This window comes from Loxodonta africana, chromosome 27, assembly GCF_030014295.1.
Source record: "Loxodonta africana isolate mLoxAfr1 chromosome 27, mLoxAfr1.hap2, whole genome shotgun sequence".
NCBI classification, from domain to species: Eukaryota; Metazoa; Chordata; class Mammalia; order Proboscidea; family Elephantidae; genus Loxodonta; species Loxodonta africana.
In genome coordinates, this window is record NC_087368.1 from 10,391,615 (window position 1) to 10,415,124 (window position 23,510).

Sequence of the window (23,510 nt, forward strand, 5' to 3'; positions counted from 1 at the left end):
GAAACTGAGAAAATTTTATATTATTTTATTTAAAAATAACAAAAATAAATCCAGTATATGTTACCATAAATGACATATTTCTTCGTGAAATAGCTATATCTTCCAAAGTAAAAAAAAAAAAAAAATCACTGAGAAGAATGGCATTGCTTTTATATTTTCACATTTCTTGGACGTTTAGCTTAATAGAGGACAGCTAGATTCTCATATCTGCTTCTGTATCAGTCTGTTGTGTTATCACACACTACGTGGCCTCTTGAAAACTCTACCGCACAACTGGGAGAGGATAAGAGTAAAAAAAGAAAGTAATATTTTAGTGTTATTGGGAAAATAGTTTTAATCCTGTGGATCCCCTGAAAGGATTTCAGAGACCCCAGGGGTCCTTGGACCATACTTTGAGAAATGCTGATACGTAAAATCATTGGGTTTTCCTGGCTAATGCTTTTCACGCGTGTGAAAGCTGGACAATGAATGAGGAAGACCGAAGAAGAATTGACGCCTTTGAATTGTGGTGTTGGCAAAGAATATTGAATATACCATGGACTGCCAAAAGAACGAACAAATCTGTCTTGGAAGTGCAACCAGAATGCTCTTTAGAAGCAAGGATGGTGAGACCGCGTCTTACATACTTTGGACATGTTGTCAGGAGGGATCAGTCCCTGGAGAAGGACATCATGCTTGGCAGAATACAGGGTCAGCGGAAAAGAGGAAGACCCTCAACAAGGTGTATTTACACAGTGGCTGCAACAGCGAGCTCAAGCAGAACAACGATTGTGAGGATGGCGCAGGACCGGGCAGTGTTCCGTTCTGTTGTACATAGGGTCGCTATGAATCGGAACCGACTCGACGGCACCTAACAACAACAGCAACAAAAGCGTTAGTGTTGTTTGTTATTGCTTTACTTGGAGTAGTACATTGTTTTATTATCGTAAATATTTAGGTTGTCTGAATTTGGAAAACAAGCAGGAATTGGAGAAAAATGCAGCTACTGAGATCTATGTTAGCCAGTCCAGTTCTTTGATTGTCTTTATGGGAGAATTGATCACTTTTCTCTCTATTTTGCCTCAGTTAGAATAATCTTGTTGTTGTCAGCTGCTGTCAAGTTGGCTCCTGACTTATGGCAATTCCATGCCCAACAGGATCACACCGTTGTGATCCGCAGGGTTTTCATTGGCTGCTTTTCAGAGGTAGATCGCCAGGCTTTTCTTCCAAGTCTGTCTTAGTCTGGAAGCTCTGCTGAAACCTGTACAGCAACACATAAGCCTCCATTGACAGATGGGTGGTGGCTGAGCTTCAAGTGCCTTGACCAGGAATTGAACACAGGTCTCCTACGTGGTAGGTGAGAATTCTGTTGCTGAACCACCACTGTCTTCAAGCACAGCCTTAAATGTTATAAATTCAGGAATGTGAATTGCACATTTTCACTGTTTTTTTTTAGGAGTAATGAAAAAATTTCTTCCCATTTTCATGATGTGTTATTTCATTTTTTTCTGTTTGGCAGAGGTTGGCCCGAGGCTCAAGGAGCGTGGCCAAAGCTAGTAGACTAACTCAAGATCCATCCAATCCATTAGGACTTTTGACTCTAATTTCAGACAGGATAAATAAGCCCTTATCAAATTTAAGAATACTCTCTTTTTTTCTGAAGGATATTTTGGGCAAATACATACCAATTTAATTATATATGTATAGCAACTGAAACTTCAGAAACTGAAACCAGAAGTTGCAAGAGTTATCGTTATTTTTTTAAGTTTTGTTAAAAATAAAACCAAAAGAATTTTTCCTTGGTGTCCCTGCTTTATTAGGGACATCTGTTTTGAAATAGCAACTATCTTCTAATAAAGGAAACAGCCCGTTATTCAGGACTGATAGCACTATATACTGCAAGATAGTACGGTAGACATGTTAGGATTAAATTCTGCAGATGAAGCTTGTATTAGTTTCCTAGGCCGTCGTAAGAAAACACCACAGAGTGGGTGGCTTTAAACAATAGAAATTTATGGTCTTGTAGTTCTGGAGACTGAGAGTCTGAGATCAGAGTGTCAAATAATTCCTTATGAGGCTTTCAGGGAGAATCTGTTCCATGCCTCCCCCCTAGCTTCTAGTGGCTCCAGGTACTCTTTGGCTGGCAGCAGCAATCACATGGTGTCCTTCCTCTATCACTCTGTGTCTGTTTTCTTTTATGAGAACAACACTCAGATGGAATTAAGACCCATCATACTCTGGTATAGCCTTAGGTAAACTGATAACATCATCAAAGACCCTGTTACTGAACAAGGACAGGTACACAGGTACCAGGCATTAGGAGTTTAAAGTATCTTTTGGGGGGACGCAATTCAATCCATACAAAGCTTAAGCGCCAAACATTGGACCTAAAAGCACATATAGATTAGAAAGAAGGGGGAAAACAGACATTTAAAAAATATCGATTAGGTGTCAGGGCCTGCGTTAGGCATTTTGTATACATTATTACCTTTAATCATCATCTTATACCTACTGGTATATGTTAGTATTTTCATCTTAGACTTGCTAAGGTCACATGAGGTACCCTGGTGGCACAGTGTTTAAGTGCTCAGCTGTAACCGAAAGACTGGAGGTTTGAACCCACCCAGTGGCTCTGGAGGAGAAAAGATCTGGCAATCTGCTCCCATAAAGATTACAGCCTAGAAAACCGTATGGGGCAATTCTACTTTGTAATACAGGGTTGCTACAAGTCGGAATTGACTTGATGACACACAATAACAAAGGTCGCATAGAGAGGGTTGGAGATATGCCCCAAACCACGTCTAACTGATGTCAGAACCTGTGTTTTTCTCATTGTCTCTTGCTGTTCAACACAATAATCCTATGAGATAGTTGGAATCAGTAGTATCTATACCCACATTTTATAAATGGGGAAACACAATTCATAGTCATGTACTTGCCTAAACTCACAAAACAAGTTGGAAGCAGAATTAGAACTTGAGCCCAGGCCCCTTCGTTCTAGACCCAGAGAGCTTCTCACACAACCACATGCCTATTTGCTGTTCTGGGCAGCTTAGGTAGAGAACTTATCCATATTCATTAAGTCAAAGTTAGATGTTATATTTGTAAACCCTCTTTTGATGAAAGCTCATGGGATGTGTAGTACTTTCTAGTTAATATTTAATCAATTTGGCAAAAGCATGATATTTATCATCCCTCGTCTTACCCAATACCTGGCTCAAAAGATTAGAAGCATTAATTCATTCTTCATATTCTGATTGGATGTCTACTGTGTGCAGATGAAGCTTGTATTAGTTTCCTAGGCTGCTATATATAAAAATAGAACTGTGACTGGGAATGGAGACCAAAAAATAAATCGATGAGACATTGTCTGTGCCTTGAAAATACTCATGGTGAGAGATTCTGATATGTTTTTTTTAAATAAAATCCACTGTGATGTGATGTGACAAGTACTGAAACAGTGGTCTCCCCAAATACTACAAGCAAACCGAAGGGTCAGTTGGGTGGAGTCAACAGAAAAAGCTTCTCAGAAGAGGAGGTAACATGATCTATCTTTTAGGAACGGATAGGATTTCACCTAGAAGAGAAGTGTTAAATATGGCTTACTCTTTGTGGTACCATAACGACCTCTTCATCCAGTTTCAGCTGCCTGAAGGAAATTTTGAGACACACTTTTCGTTTGCATTTGAACTCTGAAGTTTTGCCCATGTAGATTGACTGAACTGGCATATATATATATATGCATATATATATTTATATAAATAATGTGGGTTTGTATTATTTAGGGTCATCAGTGTGGGGAGTTGAAGAATATTTATCTGATTGTCTTGCAGGTGATCCTACCAGGCCTTTGAGGATGTAGAAGTCACTGTAAGGACCGTGCTGTAGTTTAGTCATTCCGATTTCCGTTATGACTGGTTTGAATTGGCTAGGTGGTGATACAGACAGTTGCTTGACTGTCTTCATGTGTATATTTATTTCACAGGGAGAGAGAGGTCCCCGTGGTCTTCCTGGACCCCGAGGGGAAGGAGGATGCCCAGGTCTGAGGGGACCTAAGGTGAGTATGACGTTGAGCTGTGGAATTCCTTTCCTATCTCATGTTCACTTTTGAGTTTGAAGAAAATCTTAATTCTTCAACATAGTTATGGAGTTTTAGCTCTTCCTCAGTTTAAGAGTGTCTTAGTTTATGTTTCCCAGAAGCAGAGCCTGAGAATAGGAATAAATGCAAGTAGTTTACTGGGAGATTATCACAGAAAACCCTAGTAGGGAAGTGGTGAAGTAAAACAGGGAGGGAAAGTAGCCTTAAAAAGGGGTGGTATCAATCAGATTACCATTGGAGATAGATGGAACTTAATCCTGCTGGGGAACTCTGGGAGCCATTGTCCAATATGATACCTCAATGTTATCCTACTTGAAGGGCAAGAGAGCTGGGCTGTTTATACACCAACTTTTATCATGTATTAGTTAAGGGCTGCTTTTGCGAGCATTAATTCCCCAGCACTTCTGTCCTCTTCTGCATGTGGGTAGAGCAGGCTCTGGTTCCAGAGAAAATCGTCAGGAAAAGAGTGGCAGGTGCTGGGGATTGGAAGTTGGCTTGAGAGAAATTTTAGAGACTGAAGAGGTACAGGTGGGGCACCCTTTATGAGTAGCTGCATTAAATATTCCTCAGTCTTCCAGGATTGAATGATCTTTTTAATAATGCCAGGGAAACTTTTCTACAACCTCAGTGGTCTAAAGAAAGTTTTCCTGTATATTCTAGCAAGTTACTATTTCCACTAATCTATCCGGTTGTTCCCGGAAGCCCTGTCATGCTTGTTAGCCAGTGTATTCTCATTTTTATTTGAGAAAAAATATGCTTGTTATAGTAAAAGGTGGCAGGTCACTTCTGTTCTCTGTTCACCCCTACTATGTGAGGAGTTCCAAGGTGGAATTTTTTCCAAGTCACAATCAAAGGGAGGAGGGTGATAGTAATCAGAGTGGTGATTACATTCACTAGAGAAGAAATCAGCATTTTGATTTAATAATTGTATTTTCTTGAAATTAGGGAATACACGGTTTCTTAAATGAAATAAGGTTTTAAAAATCTAGTTCATGCTCAATTCTTTTTATTCTTTTTAACTTTAGGGAGCAAGAGGATTTTCAGGAGAGAAGGTACATAACTTCCTTTACTCTTTAAGTAAAGGAGTTTATCTTATATATCATATATATATATACCTTTAACTGGATATCAGTTTCTTTGGGAAACAATACTAATTCCAATTGCTTTTCCTTTGCTTAAGTGAGCCAAAAACTTTTAAACAAATGAAAATGTCAGATGGTATCATTTTAGCCCAAACCACCATGCTAATGACTATTTGTAAGATATGCATTTCAGGTTTAGGAAAGTGATGTATTTTAGTATCTTCAAACATTGCTAACTTTATAGTAATTGAGCTACCATATTTATCACATGAAGGTCTGGAGGAGTTGGTACAGAATTTGAGGGACTGGAGGAAGGGCCTGATGAAGGTGAATGTCTAATGGGAGAGGGGTTCTAGGATAGGGCTATTAGGAAAGGAGGTGGTACATAAGGGAGTTACTTTACATTCAAATTCAGAGCCAGAGTGTATCCGTTTCTTCATTTATCCATTCAACAAATATTTTTTAGGTACCTACTCTGTTCCCCACATTATAGCGGGGAATGATATCAACATGATGAACAAAACAGACAGGAATTCATGGAGCTTCCTCACTCATGTTATTTGGAATCACTGACTTGTCTCTCATCGTGTGTGGCAAATGCATCATGTAAATTCTAGTCCAAGGGCTTAGTATGCTTATTTTCATGTCCCAAACCCAGCTGTACTTTAGTTAAAAAAAAAAAAAAAAGCCTGAAAATTGACTTCCCTGTGTGGACAGTAGGAGTAAATCAACTATTCCATACATGCAAAATGAATTTTATTCTGCTTTCAAAACTCTGTATTTCTTCTTCAAAAGATGCTTTATGATGAATACATTAACTGTTATTTTGAGATAGTTGGCAAAATGAAAGACCCATAATTTGAAAGAGATGGAATATTTGATGAGCTGTTGCTATGCAGCTGCTTATTTTCACTCTTACTTAATTTGCCTCATTTTTTTCAGTTATTTTCTGAAGGAGATTAAGAAAAAATTATTATTATAAGTCCCCAAAATGCTCACACATGCGCACGCACGCGCACACACACACACACATTTAATATTTCTCCTTAGTCTGTGGTCTTCCAAGTTCCCATTATAAATATTAATTCAGGGATATTTGCCAGTATTTTTAAATTAGAGAAGGCCAGTGACAAAAAGGACCACCTTTAGCATGCAGTTAACCAGTGGGAAACGTTTTAGTAGTCTTGTGAGAGAGCTCTTTGTTCTCAGTGCAAAAGTTGTAAAGACTTACTAACCATTCAATATTTGAGATTGTTTTCTAGCTTTTTCTGTAACATCTGAAACTCTCAAGACTAATTCAGAAAGAAAATAATCTCATGGCTATTTCAGAAGGCTATATTCTTTGTCAACTGAATAAAAATTAGCAAGAAAACTAATATCAAGAAAATAAGCGTGTACACATATTTGTCTTGTCTCTAACACTCTGATCTTCCTCTGCTCCACAGGGTGACCCTGGTGAGAAAGGTCTTGATGGCTTGAATGGAGAACAGGTAAAGAAAGTTTCTCAGTCTTCTCCCTGTCCCCACTAGTTTGGCAGTTATACTCTCTATTTATACTTTTCACCATTAGTCTAGAAATTTTAACATAAATATACCAAAATATCTAAAGTTAATTTATATTTTTGCCTTTATCCCTAAAATACAAGGATTCTAGAAATTTAGCCATGACACACACCCCTTTCATGGTACAGATTATTGTCTAGTATTTTGTTTCCATCTTTTCTTTAAATTTGTTAAATTCTACTAATTAGACATCGTCATTGTTTTGTATAATCAATACTTGTCTGGATTTATACCCTTATATTTACTGGTATCATTGATGCTTTCCTTTGGGATCATGTTTCTTATGTCTAAGGTACAACTTTTAGAATTTCCTTTAGGAAAAGTCGGTTCATTATAAACTCCCTTGGTTTTTGTTTTTCTGAAAAACTCTATTTTACCCTCTTTCTTGAAAGATAGCTCATTGGGTGAACAATTCCGTGTTGACAGTTATTTTCTCTCAGTACTTTGAAAATGTAATTTCATGGTCTTCTGGATTCTATTGTCTTCTAGCTTTCATTATTGCTGTTAATAAGTCATCTGTCAAAATGTTCCTTTGTAAGCAATCTTAAAAAAAAAATTCAGGCTACTTCAAAATTTCCACTTTGTTTTTAGTTTTCTGTATTTTCAATATGATGTGTCCAAGTTTACTTTTTTTTTTTTTAAACTTAACCTACTCGGGACTTGTTGGGGTTTTGAATTTGAGTTTTTGTATCTTGCATAAGTTTTGGAAAACCCTTAGAATATTATCATTTTTAATGTTTTTACCTTTCCCATTTTCTCTATCTCTTTATGGAAGTCTAAGTAGAAATTTGTTAGGCCTTCTTATTTTATTGTCTATATCTCCCTCTTTTTTAAAAAAGAATTTTAATTTTGTTGCTGTTGAGAATACACACAGCAAAACATACAGCAATTAAAAAGTTTCCACATGTACAATTGAGTGACATTGATTACATTCTTCGAGTTGTGCAACTATCCTCACCCTCTTTTTCTGAGTTCCTCCCCCATTAACATAAACTCACTGTTCCTTAAGGTTCCTATCTAATCTTTCTAGTTGCTGTTGTCACTTTGATCCCATACAGATAGTTCTTAAAAGAGCATAATGCTCAAGGCAGACATTCTTTACTAGTTAAGCTAAACTACTGTTTGGTTTTAAGAAGATTTCAGAGGATATTTTTGGTTTAAGGTTTAAATATTACCTCAGGGAAATAGTTTCAAGGGTTCATCCAGCTCCCTTGCCCCCAGAAAGTCTGGAGTCCATGAGAATTTGAAATTCTGTTCCGCATATTCACTCTTTAGATCAGGGTTCTTCTATGGAATCTTTGATTAAAGTGTTCAGTAATGGTAACAGAGCACCATCCATTTCTTCTGGTCTCATGGCAAAAGAGGCAGTTGTTCATGGAGGCAATTAGCCATACATTCCACAACCTCCTCCTATTCCTGACTCTTCTTCTTCCTCTGTTGCTCCAGGCAAATAGAGACCAATTGTCATGCATTGGATGGCTGTTTGTAGCTTTTAAGACCCCAGATACCACACAATGAACTAGGAGGTAAAACAGAAGCACTAAACATGTTATTAGGCCAATTAACTGGGATGCCCCATGAAATCAAGACCCTAAACCTACAAACCAAGGAACCAGATCCCATGAGGTCTGTGGTTATGCATAAGCAGCCTCAGAGGCTACTTTTTTTTTTTTTTTTTTTTATGGTCATTGTTGTCAATTTTTCATACTTCCTATTTATTTGCCTTTCTGTGCTGCATTCTGAATAATTCCTTCAGTTGCTAGTTCACTAATTCTCACCTCACTTGTGTTTAAGATGCTATTTAACCTGTCAGTTGAATTTTTAATTTCAATTATTACAAGTCAAGTTCTATTTGACTTTTCTTTTTTCAAAATTGCTTGGTCTTTTTTCTAGTTGCTTGGGTTTTTTTTCTCATTTTTTATTTATTTAAACATATTAACTGCATTTATTTTATACTCCATGTATGATAATTCCAATATCTGTAATACTGCAGTCCTGATTTTATTATCTGTTGTTTCTGCTGATTCTTCCTCATAGGTCTTGCTCATGTGTGTTGTGACTTTCGGTTTAAACTCATTTTTTATTGAATTTTATCTGGGAGAGATCATTAAGGCCTGAGTTGAGATTGTTTGCTTCTGCCATGTACCTGGCCTCGCTACTTCCTGGAACCACTTTAAAATAAATTATCAGGTTGAACTATTTCGTACCACAGATACACAGTGATCAGAAGAAGCCCTTAGGACAGCCAACAGCCAATACCTCTCGGGATTCCTACTTTCTCTTTATTCTGGACTCTAAGGATTTTTCTTTTTCCTTATTAATTCATTAACAACAACAACAAAAAGTAAACTCACTGCTGTGGAGTCTATTTTGACTCATAGTGACCCCATAGGGTTCCCAAGGCTGTAAATCTCTGTAGAAGCAGACTGCCACATCTTTCTCCCACGGAACTTCTGGTGTTTTTGAACCCCCAACCTTTTGGTTAGTAGTTGATCACTTTAACCACTGGGCCACCAAGCACGTAAAATATGTTTTAATTTGTTATCTTCAATTTTAAATTATATTTTAGTGGAAGGGTTGTTCTAGTCTGTCATATAGTCAGAGATAGAATAGCTGAGAAAATCTTTACTCTTTGCTAGAATGTGAATGTGAAGCTACATGAAAAAGGTTCCTGGCATGACTAATATAACAAAGAATCTTTATATATTTATTTTTCCTTTTATAGGGTGAGCGTGGAGTCCCAGGGTCATCTGGAGAAAAAGGAAGTAGAGGAAATCAGGTAAAGTATGAGGATATTCTTTTTTTTTTTTAATTGTACTTTAGATGAGGGTTTACAGAGCAAACTAGTTTCTCACTAAAGAATTAATGCACATATTGTTTCGTGACATTGGTTACCAACCCACAACATGTCAACACTCTCCCCTTCTCTATCTTGGGTTCCCAGTGGGTCCCCATTACCAGCTTTCCTGTCTCTTCCTGCTTTCTTGTCCTTGCCCCTGGGCTGGTGTGCCTATTTAGTCTCATCTTGTTTTATGGGCCTGTCTGATCTTTGGCTGAAGGGTGAACCTCAGGAGAGACTTCAATACTGAGCTAAAAAGGTGTCTAGGGGCCATAATCTCAGGGTTTCTACAGCCTCTGTCAGACCAGTAAGTCTGTTTTTATTGTGAGTTAGAATTTTGTTCTACATTTTCCTTCGGCTCGGTGTGGGACCATGTATTATGATCCCTGTCAGAGCAGTTGGTGGTAGTAGCCAGGTACTGTCTAGTTCCGCTGGATTCAGTCTGGTGGAGGCTGTGGTATTTGTGGTCCCTTAGTCCTTTGGCCTAATCTTTCCCCCGTGTCTTTGGTTTTCTTCATTCTCCCTTGTTCCAGATGGAGTGAGACCAGTGGAGTATCTTAGATGGCCACTCACAGGCTACAGCCCAGAGGCTACTCACCAAAGTAGAGTATAGAACATTTTCTTTATAAACTATGTTATGCTAATTGAACTAGATGTTTCCCAATGCCATAGTCCCCACAGCCCTATGAAGATATTCTTCTCTCATTTCTACTGCATAAAGTGACATTGACAGTTGATTTTTAAGCTGTTGGAAGGAATCATCTAGTGGTTTAAATGCCAGATTGAAAGTTAAAGAACAGTAAATATTAGATAATTTTTGGAAACTTTACTTAAGGCCTGACTCTGCTGATAGTGAGATGAATAATGTAAATCAAGTTGCTTAACATTTTGTACTCTAGAACAGTAATCATGTCACTCGTTATATTACAAACTTTCCATGACTCCCTGTCTCACATCCAAGACCCTTTCCACCACATCCTTCACTAACCTCAGTCAAGAAGTATCTTTTCCAGTCAAATTGTACTGCTTATTGTCCCCTGAACATTCCTTATGTGTGCTCATCTGTGTCTTTGCTCATGATAGGTGCCTTATCCTCGAATGCCTTTCCTCCACCTCCACCCTCAGTGGTTATTTGAATATCACCTTTTCTTCGATGTTCAGGTCCTCTTTTTTCCTCCTTATGCTAGTCTGTAGTGATCTCTCCCTTCTCTTCCTTTTTATAACTTACATTATTTGTACTATCTGCTTGACAGTGATTGCACACTACCTCATACTAGTAACTATATTTCTATATAAGGGAAGACAGATACCTGGCATATATACTACAACTTCTCCTTCCTGTGTCAATGGTACAGCCTTTATCCTACTAAATGATTACAATCTTCTTTCCTACTAAATTCAAGCATGGCTGAAGGATTCTTCTCAACAAAGTACTATAATCAGCTTGATTGGATTAAATATAGCTCACACCAAACCCTTGGCTGTCAAGTCAATTCTGACTCATAGCAACCCTATAGGACAGAGTAGAACTGCCCCATAGGGTTTCCAAGGAGCACCAGGTGGATTCGAACTGCTGACCTTTTGGTTAGCAGCCATAGCTCTTAACCACTACACTACCAGGGTTTCCGGATTAGATATAGGAAGTGAATTTTTTAACTTACACTTCTTGTTGTTTCTCATGGATAAGAGTAATACATTTCACTCCAACTATGCACGATTAGTGGTGTGGATGGATTTCTGATAAGTGAAACAAGGCAAGTCAGAAGACATGGCTTTTTACTGAGGTTTAATTTCCAACCTGAAGTTTGTGAATCAGATTTTGGAGAAGACGGAGGATACCATGCCTCCTCAAGACTGGAGAATCATCAGTTAAGCTTGATAAACACCTGTCAAGTGCGTCCTACCTGTGGGGCACAAAAACAGAGTTCAAAGATACATAAGACATGGCTATAACCAGCAAAGAGCTTATCTGGTGCAAGAGAGAGGATTTGTACAGGAAAAGCTGTAACACTAGATTATAGAGGATAAAGGCTATAATAATGGGGAAAATAAAGAATCAGTGGGAGCCTGGTGATTTGGAAACTACAATGAATAAACTGGCTTTTCTTCGTCTGATCAGTCATCATCTTTTCTAATCTAGGCATGATTCTAAAATGGGGAACAAAGCAGGCATGGGTTCTCTATCTCAGAACTGGCCTCTATGGGGAGAGCCAGACATTGATGAAATAATCATACAAATAGGTGTAAGATTACCACTGAGATAAGTACATGAAGGAGAGGTAAATGGCAGGGGGATCTGATCCAGGCTGTACAGCCAGGAAGACTTCATCCAGGAAATGAAGATGGGCTGAAGTTTAAGGGATAAATAACAATTAACCAAGTGATGAGGGAGGCAGACCTAGGCAAGAGAACAACCTTGTGGCATTTGAACAGGTTCCTGAAAAATGGAGAGGGTTCAAGCATTCCTAAGAACACAGGAAAGCAAGACATTTTCACTCAGCCTTCTCTGAGAGGGATGGGGAGAGAGACACAGGGAATTCCAGCCTCAGGAGAAGGCACAAGGAAAGGCTTAGAGTTAGAGGGACTCGGTAGGTTTGGAGAGATAAGGATTCCAATTGAGCAGGACTGGAGGGATGAAATAAGAAGGATGAAGAGTCAGAGAGGGAAGCCTGGATGGACAAATGAATCAATTTAAGGCCATGTTTAAGAGTTTTTTTTGTTTTGTTTTTTTCTACTCAGTGATTAGAGGCTATTGAAGGTTTTTAGATGAGGGAGACTCATGTTGAAAGCAACAGGTTTGGAAGATTACCCTGGGAGCCAAGCATCTGGGTTAGGAGGAGAAGAAACTAGAAGAAGGGACAATCATAATAGGCACCGTATGCCAGGCTCTGTGCTAAATGCTTTTAATTTATTATTGCATTTAATCCCCAGAGCAGCCGTGTGAGATAGGTACATCCATTTCACAAATGAGAAAATTGAGTCTTAGAGAAACCAAAGAAATATGCCTAGGTAGTAAACTAAGAAGATCTCTGGGTTGTGCAAAAGGTTTGTGCTTGACTGCTAACCTAAAGGTTGGCAGTTCAAACCCACCCAGGAGTAGTGCAGGAGAAAAGGCTTGGCGATCTGCTTCAATAAAGATGACAGCCAAGAAAACCCTATGGAGCTGTTCTACTCTGTAACGAATGGGGTTGTCATGAGTCTGAATCGGCTTGATGGCAACCAACAACAAGTAAATTCAGCAGCAGGATTTGAATTTAGAATTATCTAGCTCCCTTTAGCTCCCTATTGCCATTATATTAAGCCAGGAAAGACATAAAAAGGAATCTCTAGTAAGGTTAAGAAATGGCTCCTTTTGGAACCTAGAGAACATTCCGTTCCCTGTGTCTGAGATTCAGATCCCAAAGAGGGGCTCCACTTCATTATTCTCAGATCGTGGGATCATTCCCACCAGAACCAGGCACATCACCTGAGGAAGGTATTTGCGGGGAGTTTGGCCCTTACTCTGTGGCTCAGTGGAAACCAGCACACAGGGATGGTACCATTTATGGCAGGTTTTAAGAGAAGCAACCATTTACTTGTCACACTGTGGTCCTATAGCATGCCTGTTTACCTCGGTTTCCCTGTTTACAGTAGTCAGGAGTTCTGCAAGCATTTTTTCCCCCTCCTTTCTCTCCTTTTTCATAAAATCTTACTCACTACTTCAGTCAAGGAGCCCTGGTGGCATAATGGTTAAGAGCTCAGCTGCTAACCAAAAGGATGGCATTTCAAATCCACCAGCCACTTCTTGGAAAACCCTATAAAGAAGTTCTATTCTGCCCTATTGGGTCGCTATGAGTTGGGATCAACAACGGGTTTGGTTTTGGGGTTTACCTCAATTAATGTTGCCTATGTCTATGGTGGAAACCGTGGTGGTGTAGTGGTTAAGTGCCACAGCTGCTAACCAAAGGAATGGCAGTTCGAATCTGCCAGGTGCTCCTTGGAAACTCTATTGGGCAGCTCTACTCTGTCCTATGGGGTCGCTATGAGTCGGAATCGACTCGACGGCACTGGGTTTGGTTTTGTTTTTTTGCCTCGTTCTTTTTCTCACATCTGTTTCTGTGGGGGAAGGGGCATCAGGGAGAAGAGGAAAGATCAAGGGATTTTATGGCAGAGAGACCTGAGTCCACCTTCTCCAAGCCTCATCGCCCTCATACACCAGTGGTATTAATTCCTGTGCTGTGAGGGTTAAATGAGGTAAAACACACCTAGGGCCAAGTGTATGGCAGATTCCCAGTGACTCGGTGTTCTTTTCTATGTCTCAGCCTTACCTGTGTCAGAAAATGCTTTAAAATTCAAGGACAAAGCTGCTCTTTTAACTAGATTCTCATTTTCCCTCTTAATGTTCTCTTTCCTTTAGGCAATGAATGATTTAAAGAAACACAAAGTGACATGTTTTTTCTTTGTGATTTAAGGGCTTGACGGGACCTCCAGGACGACCTGGAGAGCATGGAGCGCCTGGCTTAAGGGGAGATCCTGTGAGTGACGGTTGGAGGATTTCTGGGACTTCCACTCCAAGGACTTGCAGTCTGTTTGCTTGACACAAAGGCAAAGAGCAATCAGTTATTCATTAATGAGGCAACTGTTTAGCCTATCTTAGTATTGTAACGAATAAGAAATTTGAGAGAAAAACCCAGCTTATAGAGACTCTAGGGTTTTTTTTTTGGTCAAAATACACACAACAAAACATACACCCATTCAATAATTTTTGCATATATAGCTCATTGACAATGGTTACATACTTCATATTGGGTTACCATTCTCTCTCTGCCCATATTGTTTCATTGTTGTTAATTCAGACTCTCTGCCACTTAAAGTTCTCATCTGTGTTTTAGAGTTAGTGTTGTCCATTTGGAACTCTGGTGGCTCAGTGGTTAAGAGCTTGGCGGCTAACTAAAAAGTCGGCAGTTCGAATTCACCAGCTGCTCCTTGGAAACTCTATGGGGCAGTTCTACTCTGTCCTACAGAATCCCTGAATCAGAATCGACTCAATGGGAATGGGTTTGGTTTTTTGTGGTTTTGGTTGTCCACTTAATCTCATATAAATCTTGAAAAGAGCTCAATGCTCAAGGTGAACTTTCTTGATTAAAGGAGCGAAACTGCTGTTTAGTTTAAAGATGACTTCATGCGATAGGTTCAGTTTGAGGCTTAAAAGTTGTTTCCAAGCAATAGATTTGGGGTTCCTCCAGTCTCAATGGATCCAATATGTCTGGTTTCCAATATGAATGTGAAGTTCTGTTCCACATTTTTTCCTCCTTTTGATCAAGATCCATCTATTGTTTCCTTGATCAAAATGTTCAGTGATGGTAGCCAGGCACCATCCATTTCTTCTGGCCTCATGACAAAGGAGGTAGTAGTTCATGGAGGCAATGAGACCTGCAGTCCACTTCTTTCTCCAAGAATCTAGATTCTTAAATGGGCTGGAATTTTAATTGCATTGGGTATTTGGGATTACTAAGTAATTCTGGATAATGGAAAGGTCTACTTTGGTTTTCCTTTCTTTTAAAAATCCTTCTTTCTGTGATTTCTTCTTCTTTCTTTGCCATTTATTTGATGTTGCCAAGCTTTTCTTTTCTCAGGGGGATCCTGGAGCTGATAGTTACGTTCAAGGCCCTAAGGGAGAAAAAGGAAGGCGTGGGCATCAGGTAAGATGGTCTCTGTTTGCTTGGGGGTACTGGTACACATAGGAATAGATTTTACCTGGTACAGAAGATTTGGGCATTCTGGTAGGATCAGCATTGAAAGCCAGGGAGCAAATTTGTGGGAGTTCGTTGTTCACAGAGACAGGAGCTCTGAATGCCAATCCCAATGTACATCCTTGTCCTTGCATCCTTGTTTCATAGGTTCATTTTCTGTCAAATCTTCTCTCTCACAATGCTAGTAATACTAGTGGGCTGAGTGACTATGATCAAGTTACTTCTTTTGCCTTTGTCTTCCTGACCTCCGAAATGAAAGCATTAGACTCAAATGAAGCCCAAGCTCTTTTCCAGCTTAAAAAGTCTCCAATTTTGTGACGACGTATTGATTTCAAATCTGCTCAAAGTCACCGTATTGTTGGTCTGCTTTCCCTCACAGCCAATGACGACTGATGTGAATTGGGTATTAGCCGTTTTCTAAGATCAGATCCTTGTCGATTCTTAAGTCTAGAAGCGTTGTGACAGAAGAAGATATCATGGATGGAAAAAGACTTCACCTGACAAATGCTAACTTGTTGGAAGTCATTTTTACATTTTTATGTCCCAGACATTAGAAAGCTTGATTCTGGAAAATACCTAAAATAATCCAAGTGCCTCAGCCCTCACATCTCAGCATTCCTAATTCCCAGGAATGAGGTCTGCATAGCAAAATGTTTACAGCAATGGAGGGACCTCTGCTTGCTTTAAACTTCAATTTTGCATCCTTTGGCAAGAACTTAGGACAACAGGCTCCCTTCCCTAGATTGTGGCTAGTTACATCCATTTATATGTGTCCAGGTCCTGAGAAAAATCCAGTTTGTAACAAGACTATTATCGTGAGGTAATGTGAGAGAATGGTCACCAACTTCCTGCAAGAATTTTCATCCTATTACTATTAACCAAAGGGTCGGCAGTTCGAATCCACCAGGCGCTCCTTGGAAACTCTATGGGGCAGTTCTACTCTGTCCTATAGGGTCGCTATGAGTCGGAATCGACTCGACGGCACTGGGTTTGGTTTTTGGTTTATTATTAATTACAGTTGTTGTAGCCGAGCCCCACTGAGAAGTTTCCCTTTGGTGGGTGAAATCTGATAGCCCTGTGAATAGCCACTTGACCAGTTACTAGATTGAGCTGAAGGAAAAAAAAGCAAGGCAGCAAACCTTAACTCATCTGGACCCCAGTTTCCTCATCCTTAAAACGGAAAGATTAGACAAACTGTTTCTAAGTTACCATGAATCAGTGGTTGCCATGGGAGTAAGTTGGAATCAGCTTGATAGCAACAGGTTTGGTTTTTTGGGTTTTATGAGAACAAAGGGCACGATCCATGTATAAACTGAGCTTTGGTTCCATGGTTTGCTCAAGGTTTTACTGTTAGAAATGGTCAAAGCCAGGACCAAAACCCAGACCTTGAGACAAACTCTCTGGTTCTATGTCCACCACAGGTCTACAGCCACCGGGGGAGCCTCATGCTCACAGCTGATTTTAGCCAAGGGTTATCCTCGAACATCAGATCCCTGAAGTGTTTGTGCAAATAAAAATTGTAACCCCCTGGGGCAGTGCCATGTCATGTTGTGTTTGTGTTCTGCATAGCTTCTACCCCCACCCTGGGCTCAAAGAAGGATGCTAACCAGGGGTGGATGAGCCAGTAAGCACGATACACATAGGCTTAATTGTGTCTACTTACTAATCTGTAGTGTGCAATTTCACACAGGTGTGGTGAAAAACAACGGAAATTGTGCACAGCAGATTAATAAGTAAGCACAATTAAGCCTGTTTGTTCCTTGCTTATTGGGTAATCCATCCCTGGTGCTAACTAAATATCTGTTGCATACACTTGGATAATAGAAGTTATTCCCACAAACCTGCTGCTCTGACGCTGAAATTCTAGCTTGTTGAGTGTTATTAGAAGATACACCTCAAGGGGACAATCTTTTCCTGGTACTATTAGTTCTGAGTTGAACCAAGATCAGATCTAGTGTTGCAATTTGATTATATACCTATTATTGACGATGGCGAAGGATTGGGGAGTATTTCGTCCTCTTGTACATAGGGTCGCTATGAGTGAGACCTGACTCAACACCTAACAACAACAATTGTGGCAGTAGTGGGAAATTAGTCATACTTTTCACAATGTGAACTCTTTTGGAAGGCAATCAAACAACATATAAGTTAAGGGCTACTGTTTCTTGTTTTTATTATTATTATTTTGTTATATCTTTTAATTTTACTGCGAGAAAATACTTATAAAATTTGCCTTTTAATTATGTTTAAGTGTAGGTTTTGGTGGTGTTAATTACACTCACCATGTTGTGCAACCATCCCCACTCTATTTTCATTCCCTCAAACGGAAACTCTGTACCCATTCAGCAGTAACTTCCCCATCCCTCCAGCCACTGGTAACCTCTAACCTACCTCCTGTTTCTATGAATTTGCCTCTTATACATATTTCATATGTGAGGAATCAAGTAGTATTTATCTGGCTTATTTCACTGAGCATAATGTTTTCAAGGTTCATCCATGTTGTATCATGTATCAGGACTTCGTCTTTACGGCTGAATAATATTCCTTTGTATGAATATACCACATTCATCTGTTGCTGGACACTTGGGATGTTGCCGCATTTTGGATACTGTGAATAATACTGTTAAGAATATTGGTGTACAAGTATCTGAGTCCCTGCTTTCAATTCTTTTGGGTGTGTATTTAAGAGTGGAATTATTGGGTCATATGGCAATTCTTGGAGCCCTGGTGGCACGGTGGTTAAGAGCTGGGCTGCTAACCAAATGATCGGCAGTTGGAATCCACCAGGTGCTCCTTGGAAACCCTATGGGGTGGTTCTACTCCATCCTGTAGGGTCGTTATGAGTTGGAGTCAACTCGATGGCAATGGATTTCGTTTTGGTTTTATGGCAATTCTATTTGTTATTACTATTATTTCTATGCAAGTGACAGAAAAACCTGACTAGCAGTGTTTAGGCAATAGGCATGCTTAATAATCTGGGATAGGTGACCCCAGGTTGGGAACAGCAGCTCAGTGATGTCTCAAGACTCAGTGGTATAGTCAAGGACCCGGCCCCATTTCTTTCACTCTGCCATCCTCAGCGTGTTGGCTTTTGGTCTTTGGCAGCTCTGAGCATTTTGCTTCACCCTTACATAAAGTGCCAGAAGGAAAATGGCTTTCTGTTAGGGAACTCCCATCAGCATGTTCTGTTGAAGAGTATGAGCGTGTATTCTGTTAAAGTAGAAAAAAGAGCTATGTTAAAGGTTCTAGGTGGTTTGAGCCAGGGAAAACGTAAGGTCCATAGAATGAAATCAAACATTCCCACTGATGCTGCAGTTCGAAATGAATATTTATAGGGCATGAACAAAAAACTTACGGTACACTATTCTAATTGGATGTTACAAATTTAGATCAGCATAAGGCAAGATTATGTGAAGAAAGGAGTTGAAGGCATCGGTTTAAAAGTACACGTGTCCTTCTTAGATTGATCACAGCGTGATAATGGTAAAATCACATGACTAAAGGGGGGCTGTAGGACAATCACAGGAGAATTACAGGACGTTTTTTCCTAAGAAACAGCTTGCTCAAGTGAAACCTTTCTTGTGGGTATTTGCATAGGAGATTTAAAAAGGGTTACTGCCAAGGTCTTTCTTCAGAAACATTTTTTCTACATCCTGAACTTAGGAAAACATTTCCTCAGTTGCATGATTACGTCTGTACAAAGGTTACCAGTTGCCGGGCTACAGGCAGACACGAGAGATCTGCATAGGATGGAGTCTGAACTCAAATTCAGGCTAGCCATTTTAGTTTTGTCAAGTGCCTCAATTTTAATGCTCTCACACAGTGTTTTATAGCTCATTGACCATCACTGGTCCTGTGCTCCCTGCCTGCCCTTGCCTCATTTTAAGAGAGCGAGAGAAAGCCAGTATTTGATAAAAAGAAATGGGATTGCCACAATTAGCTTAGCCCTGTCATAATTCATCCCTTAGAGCTGGGGATGCCGTTCCCTCAAACAAAACCGAGGTTTTCTCAGCTAGAAAGGAAGGGGAGGGGCTGTCATGTAGGCCATGAAATTTCTCCACCACAGCAAAAGATGTGTTTGGCCTTTGAGTCAGCCTTTTCAATTCTAGAAATGTATCTAGAAGCTACTCCTGGGCAAACACAAAAGATTTAGCTCCAAGGATGGTCACTGCAGTGATCTTTAAAATAGTGAAAAATTGGAAATGCTTAAATGTCCTTTGAAAAGGGATTATTTATATAAACAATGGAATATTCATGCAATGGAATATTATCAGGCCATGAAAAATAATGCAGAAGGTTATTTTGTGACACGGAAAACATCCATGATGTACTATTAAGTGAAAAAAGCAGGTTACAAAACACTAAATTCAATGAGTCCAAATTTAGAGATGAAAAGTCTACATTATCTATGTCCATATCCATTTATCCTGAAAGAATACGCACTAAAATATTAATTGTGGCCATCTCTACCCAGGAGTTATGTGTTTCTTTTCTTTAACATTGTTCTCTGAATTGTTGAAATATTCTATGCTGAACCTATGTTTCTTTTTACCCCAACTTTTCATTTTGAAAAATTTCAAATATGCAGATAAAATGTTATAGTTGCAAGAATAGTACAATGAACATAATTGCTACCATTTAGACTCATTTTCGTTGTAACTCTCTATACATATACGAACCCATTGTTGTCAAGGGGAGTCCATCTCATAGCGACCCTATAGGACAGAGTAGAACTGCTCCATAGGATTTCCAAGGAGCAGCTGGTGGATTTGAACTGCCGACCTTTTGGTTAGCAGCCAAGCTCTTAACCACTGAGCCACCAGACTCCATACATATGCATAGGTGTATACATTTATAAGGTCCCTGGGTGTTGCAAAGGGCTTACACTCAACTCCTAACCTCATGGTTGGCAGTTTGACTTACCCAATGGCACCACAGAAGAAAGGCCTGGTAATCTGCTTCCATTAAGATTACAGCCAAGAAAACCCTATGGAGCTGTTGAACCGATTCCCACTTCTGGTGACTCCATGTGTTACAGAGTTGAACTGGTGAATTTCTTCTTATTAAAATTACTGATGATTTTTTTCCTATTTACATTTTAATTTTCTGCATCCCCAAATTTCTGTAGTAAGTGTTGCTTTATAATGAGACTTTAAAAAAATAAAGTAGGTTATATATGGGAGAAGGTTGTAGATAAAGCACTTTCACTATGAGTCTAGATATAATAAAAACTCTTGAGATGTTTGTCATTTTCTCATTTCAAAAGTAAAAAGTATTTTGCATCCAGAATAGCAAATATTTTGGGCAGATGTTGGAACCATTGGGCAAAAGACTTCTAGAAAACAGGAAATTTACAGTCTCAGAATATCATTGCCCAGATTACTTACTCATTAGAAAGAGAAAAAAAAAAAAATACATTCACAGTGGAGAAATCTGGTGAATGCGATCCTAATCAAGTGATCAAACTTGTCCCCAATAACAGGACAAACTGACATAGTATGTCTCCTGGTGACAGAGGAGGGCACCAAAAAACCAAACCCAGTGCCTTCTTATCGACTCGACTGGCAGATTCGAACTGCCGACCCTTTGGTTAGCAGCTGTAGCACTTAACCACTACGCCATCAGGGCTTCCGAAGAGAAAGGCACAGCATCACTTAATCTCCTACCAAAAAGGTTTAGCTGGAATCTAATCATAAGGAAACAATCAGATGAATCCTAACTGAGAGTTGTTTAGCAAAACAGCTGGTGTCAATGTCATGTAGATGGATAACTGGGGAAAGGCAGCTAAATGCAATACATAATCCTTGACTGGATCCTGGAACAACAACAAAAATAGCCATAAAGGACATTATTGGGACAAATGGGGAAATAAAAATATTTATATTAGATAATAATATTGTATCAATATTAAATTTCTTCAGTGTGCTTATGTAGGAGAATGTCTTCGTTTTTAAAAGATACTTGTTGAAATACTTTGAGGCAAAGCTTCATGATGTCTTCAATCAATCCTCAAATGGTTCAGCACAACATTTTGTGCCATCCAGGGACTCCTGAGTGTCCCACAACCTTGTTTAAAAAAATGTTCTAGCACGATATAAAAATTGAGCAATTACCGTTTTTCCTTTTTCCATGTTTGGGATAAATCATTTTCTCATACAATTGGCATACTTTAAAAGAATAACATGATAGTATAAACTCTTTTCTACTTTGAAAACTTTCCATAAACGTAATTTTTGCTTGTTGCATACTATTTCAACAAATTATTACAATAAGTGTTTCTGACATGATTTGATTAACATTTCCCTCATCTTGTGGGGCTACTGAAATTGTTTCAGAGTTTAATCTATGATAAATAACAGCTGGAGGAACAAATTTGCACATAAAGTTGTTTTTGTTTCTGTATTTCAAATTCTTCCTCAATTTAAGTATAGTTGGCCTTCCATATCTGCTGGTTGCACATCTGCAGGTTCAACCAACCATGGATTGAAAATATTTGGAAAAAAATTTCCAAAAACCAAAGCGAATTCATGCTGCACGCCAAGCACTATGCTGAATCCACTTGAATGTAGTGATGTGTAGGCATCCTTGGCCGTAGCCATCTCACAGATCTTCAGTCTCTCTCCAACGCTTTTTTGTTTGAGTGTTGGTCACCTCCCTTCTTGACGTTATTCCCCAGACAATACTGTATAACAACTATTTACATGGCATTTACATTGTATTAAGTTATTATAAGTAATCGAGAGATGATTTAAATTATACGAGAGGATGTGTGTAGGTTATATGCAAATACTCTGCCATTTTATACAAAGGACCAATTCCCCGCGGATACCGAGGGACAAGTGTATTCTTTTTGAATTCGCATGTGACTTCACTAAATAATTATCTCAAATATCCCTACTTGGGATACAATGTGGTTTCCATTTCTCCTGAAAGATGGACTCATTCTTTCTTTGGCCATCACTCATTTTCCTACTTCTGATCCTATATAGGTGTGAGCACTAGAGAGTTTCCTTATGTGTACAATCTTTTCCCCATCATTATCCATATATATTGTTAACCCTTTGAGTATAGAGACACACTCTTCTACCTTCTGTTTCCATCTGCCACTCTGGACTCTATATGATGCAGGTAAAAAGGGAAGTGCCAGTATTTTCAAATATTTAAGTATGGCCTGTTGAAAAATATGTCCTAACATGGTGAATCCCAAGAAGACGTCAAAGAACAATCTGTGGGAAAAGATGGATGCAACACTGATATTTTGAAACACCAAAATTTACTACTATTTGCTTCTCGAGTGGCACTGACCAATGGAACTATCTGAGATCGTGGAAATGTTCTATATCCGTACAGTCTAATATGGCAGCCACTAGCCACAGGTATCTATTCAGCACTTGAAATGTGGCTAGTGCAACTGAGGAACTAAATTTTTAATTTTATTGAATTTTAATTAAGTAGCCACACCTGGCTGGTGACTTCCATATTGAGCAAAGCAGGCCTAGAGATTAGACACAGAAGCATGTAGACATCTAAACTGATTTTACCTTTGCCTCTTACTTTCCAGGGAAGTTCTAGTTTCGATGGACGTCAAGGGGAAACTGGAAACATCGGCCCTAATGTAGGTATAACTGCTTGTGGGGTGTATTCCCTCTGCCATTGTGGAAGAGAGAGCGAAATGGCTTGGGGTGAAAATTGGTTTGGTTCCTTCTCTAAAATTTCTGCTACCGTTCTGTTTTTAGGGATCAAGAGGAAGACAAGGTTGGCCAGGGTTGAAGGTCAGTGCTTTCTGGAAGGAGCGCCCTTTGCTCCACATACATGGCTACCTTAGTTTTCTCTGAGGTCAAGAGAATGCTGGTTGGGCTGTCTGAGGTCACCTGAAGATCACTGAGTAATTTCCAAGAGGACCTTTTCCATGAAGAAGAGAAAGTTTATCGGGTTCTCTGTCTCTTCCCCTTTCCTCACTATAATATTTCATTCAGATAGAAAAGAAGCTAATACCTAGAGAAGGGCTTTCACCTCTGAAATAATGATTTTTTTCATTTGAAGAAGTGGGACTTCCTATGAGTACATAAGAGAATTTCATAATCACTAGAGGAATTTTTTCGGAGGAGCCCTGGTGGCACAGTGGTTAAGAGCTGAGCTGCTAACCAAAAGGTCAGCAGTTTGAATTCAACAGCTGCTCCTTGGAAACTCTATGGGGCAGTTCTAGCCTGTCCTGTA

General features: G+C 39.3%; 1 protein-coding gene across 1 annotated transcript in view; it reads left to right on the top strand.

Annotated features, from left to right (window-relative positions):
- The window catches only part of LOC100664786 (collagen alpha-4(VI) chain-like), a 117,786-nt gene that overhangs the window by 45,167 nt on the left and 49,109 nt on the right, over nucleotides 1-23,510 (top strand). The window contains exons 14-21 of the mRNA XM_064277314.1: nucleotides 3,965-4,036; nucleotides 5,104-5,130; nucleotides 6,606-6,650; nucleotides 9,448-9,501; nucleotides 14,013-14,075; nucleotides 15,177-15,242; nucleotides 22,855-22,908; nucleotides 23,030-23,065. Of these exons, the coding sequence (XP_064133384.1) occupies nucleotides 3,965-4,036; nucleotides 5,104-5,130; nucleotides 6,606-6,650; nucleotides 9,448-9,501; nucleotides 14,013-14,075; nucleotides 15,177-15,242; nucleotides 22,855-22,908; nucleotides 23,030-23,065 (417 nt within the window). The remainder of the gene's footprint in view (nucleotides 1-3,964; nucleotides 4,037-5,103; nucleotides 5,131-6,605; nucleotides 6,651-9,447; nucleotides 9,502-14,012; nucleotides 14,076-15,176; nucleotides 15,243-22,854; nucleotides 22,909-23,029; nucleotides 23,066-23,510) is intronic.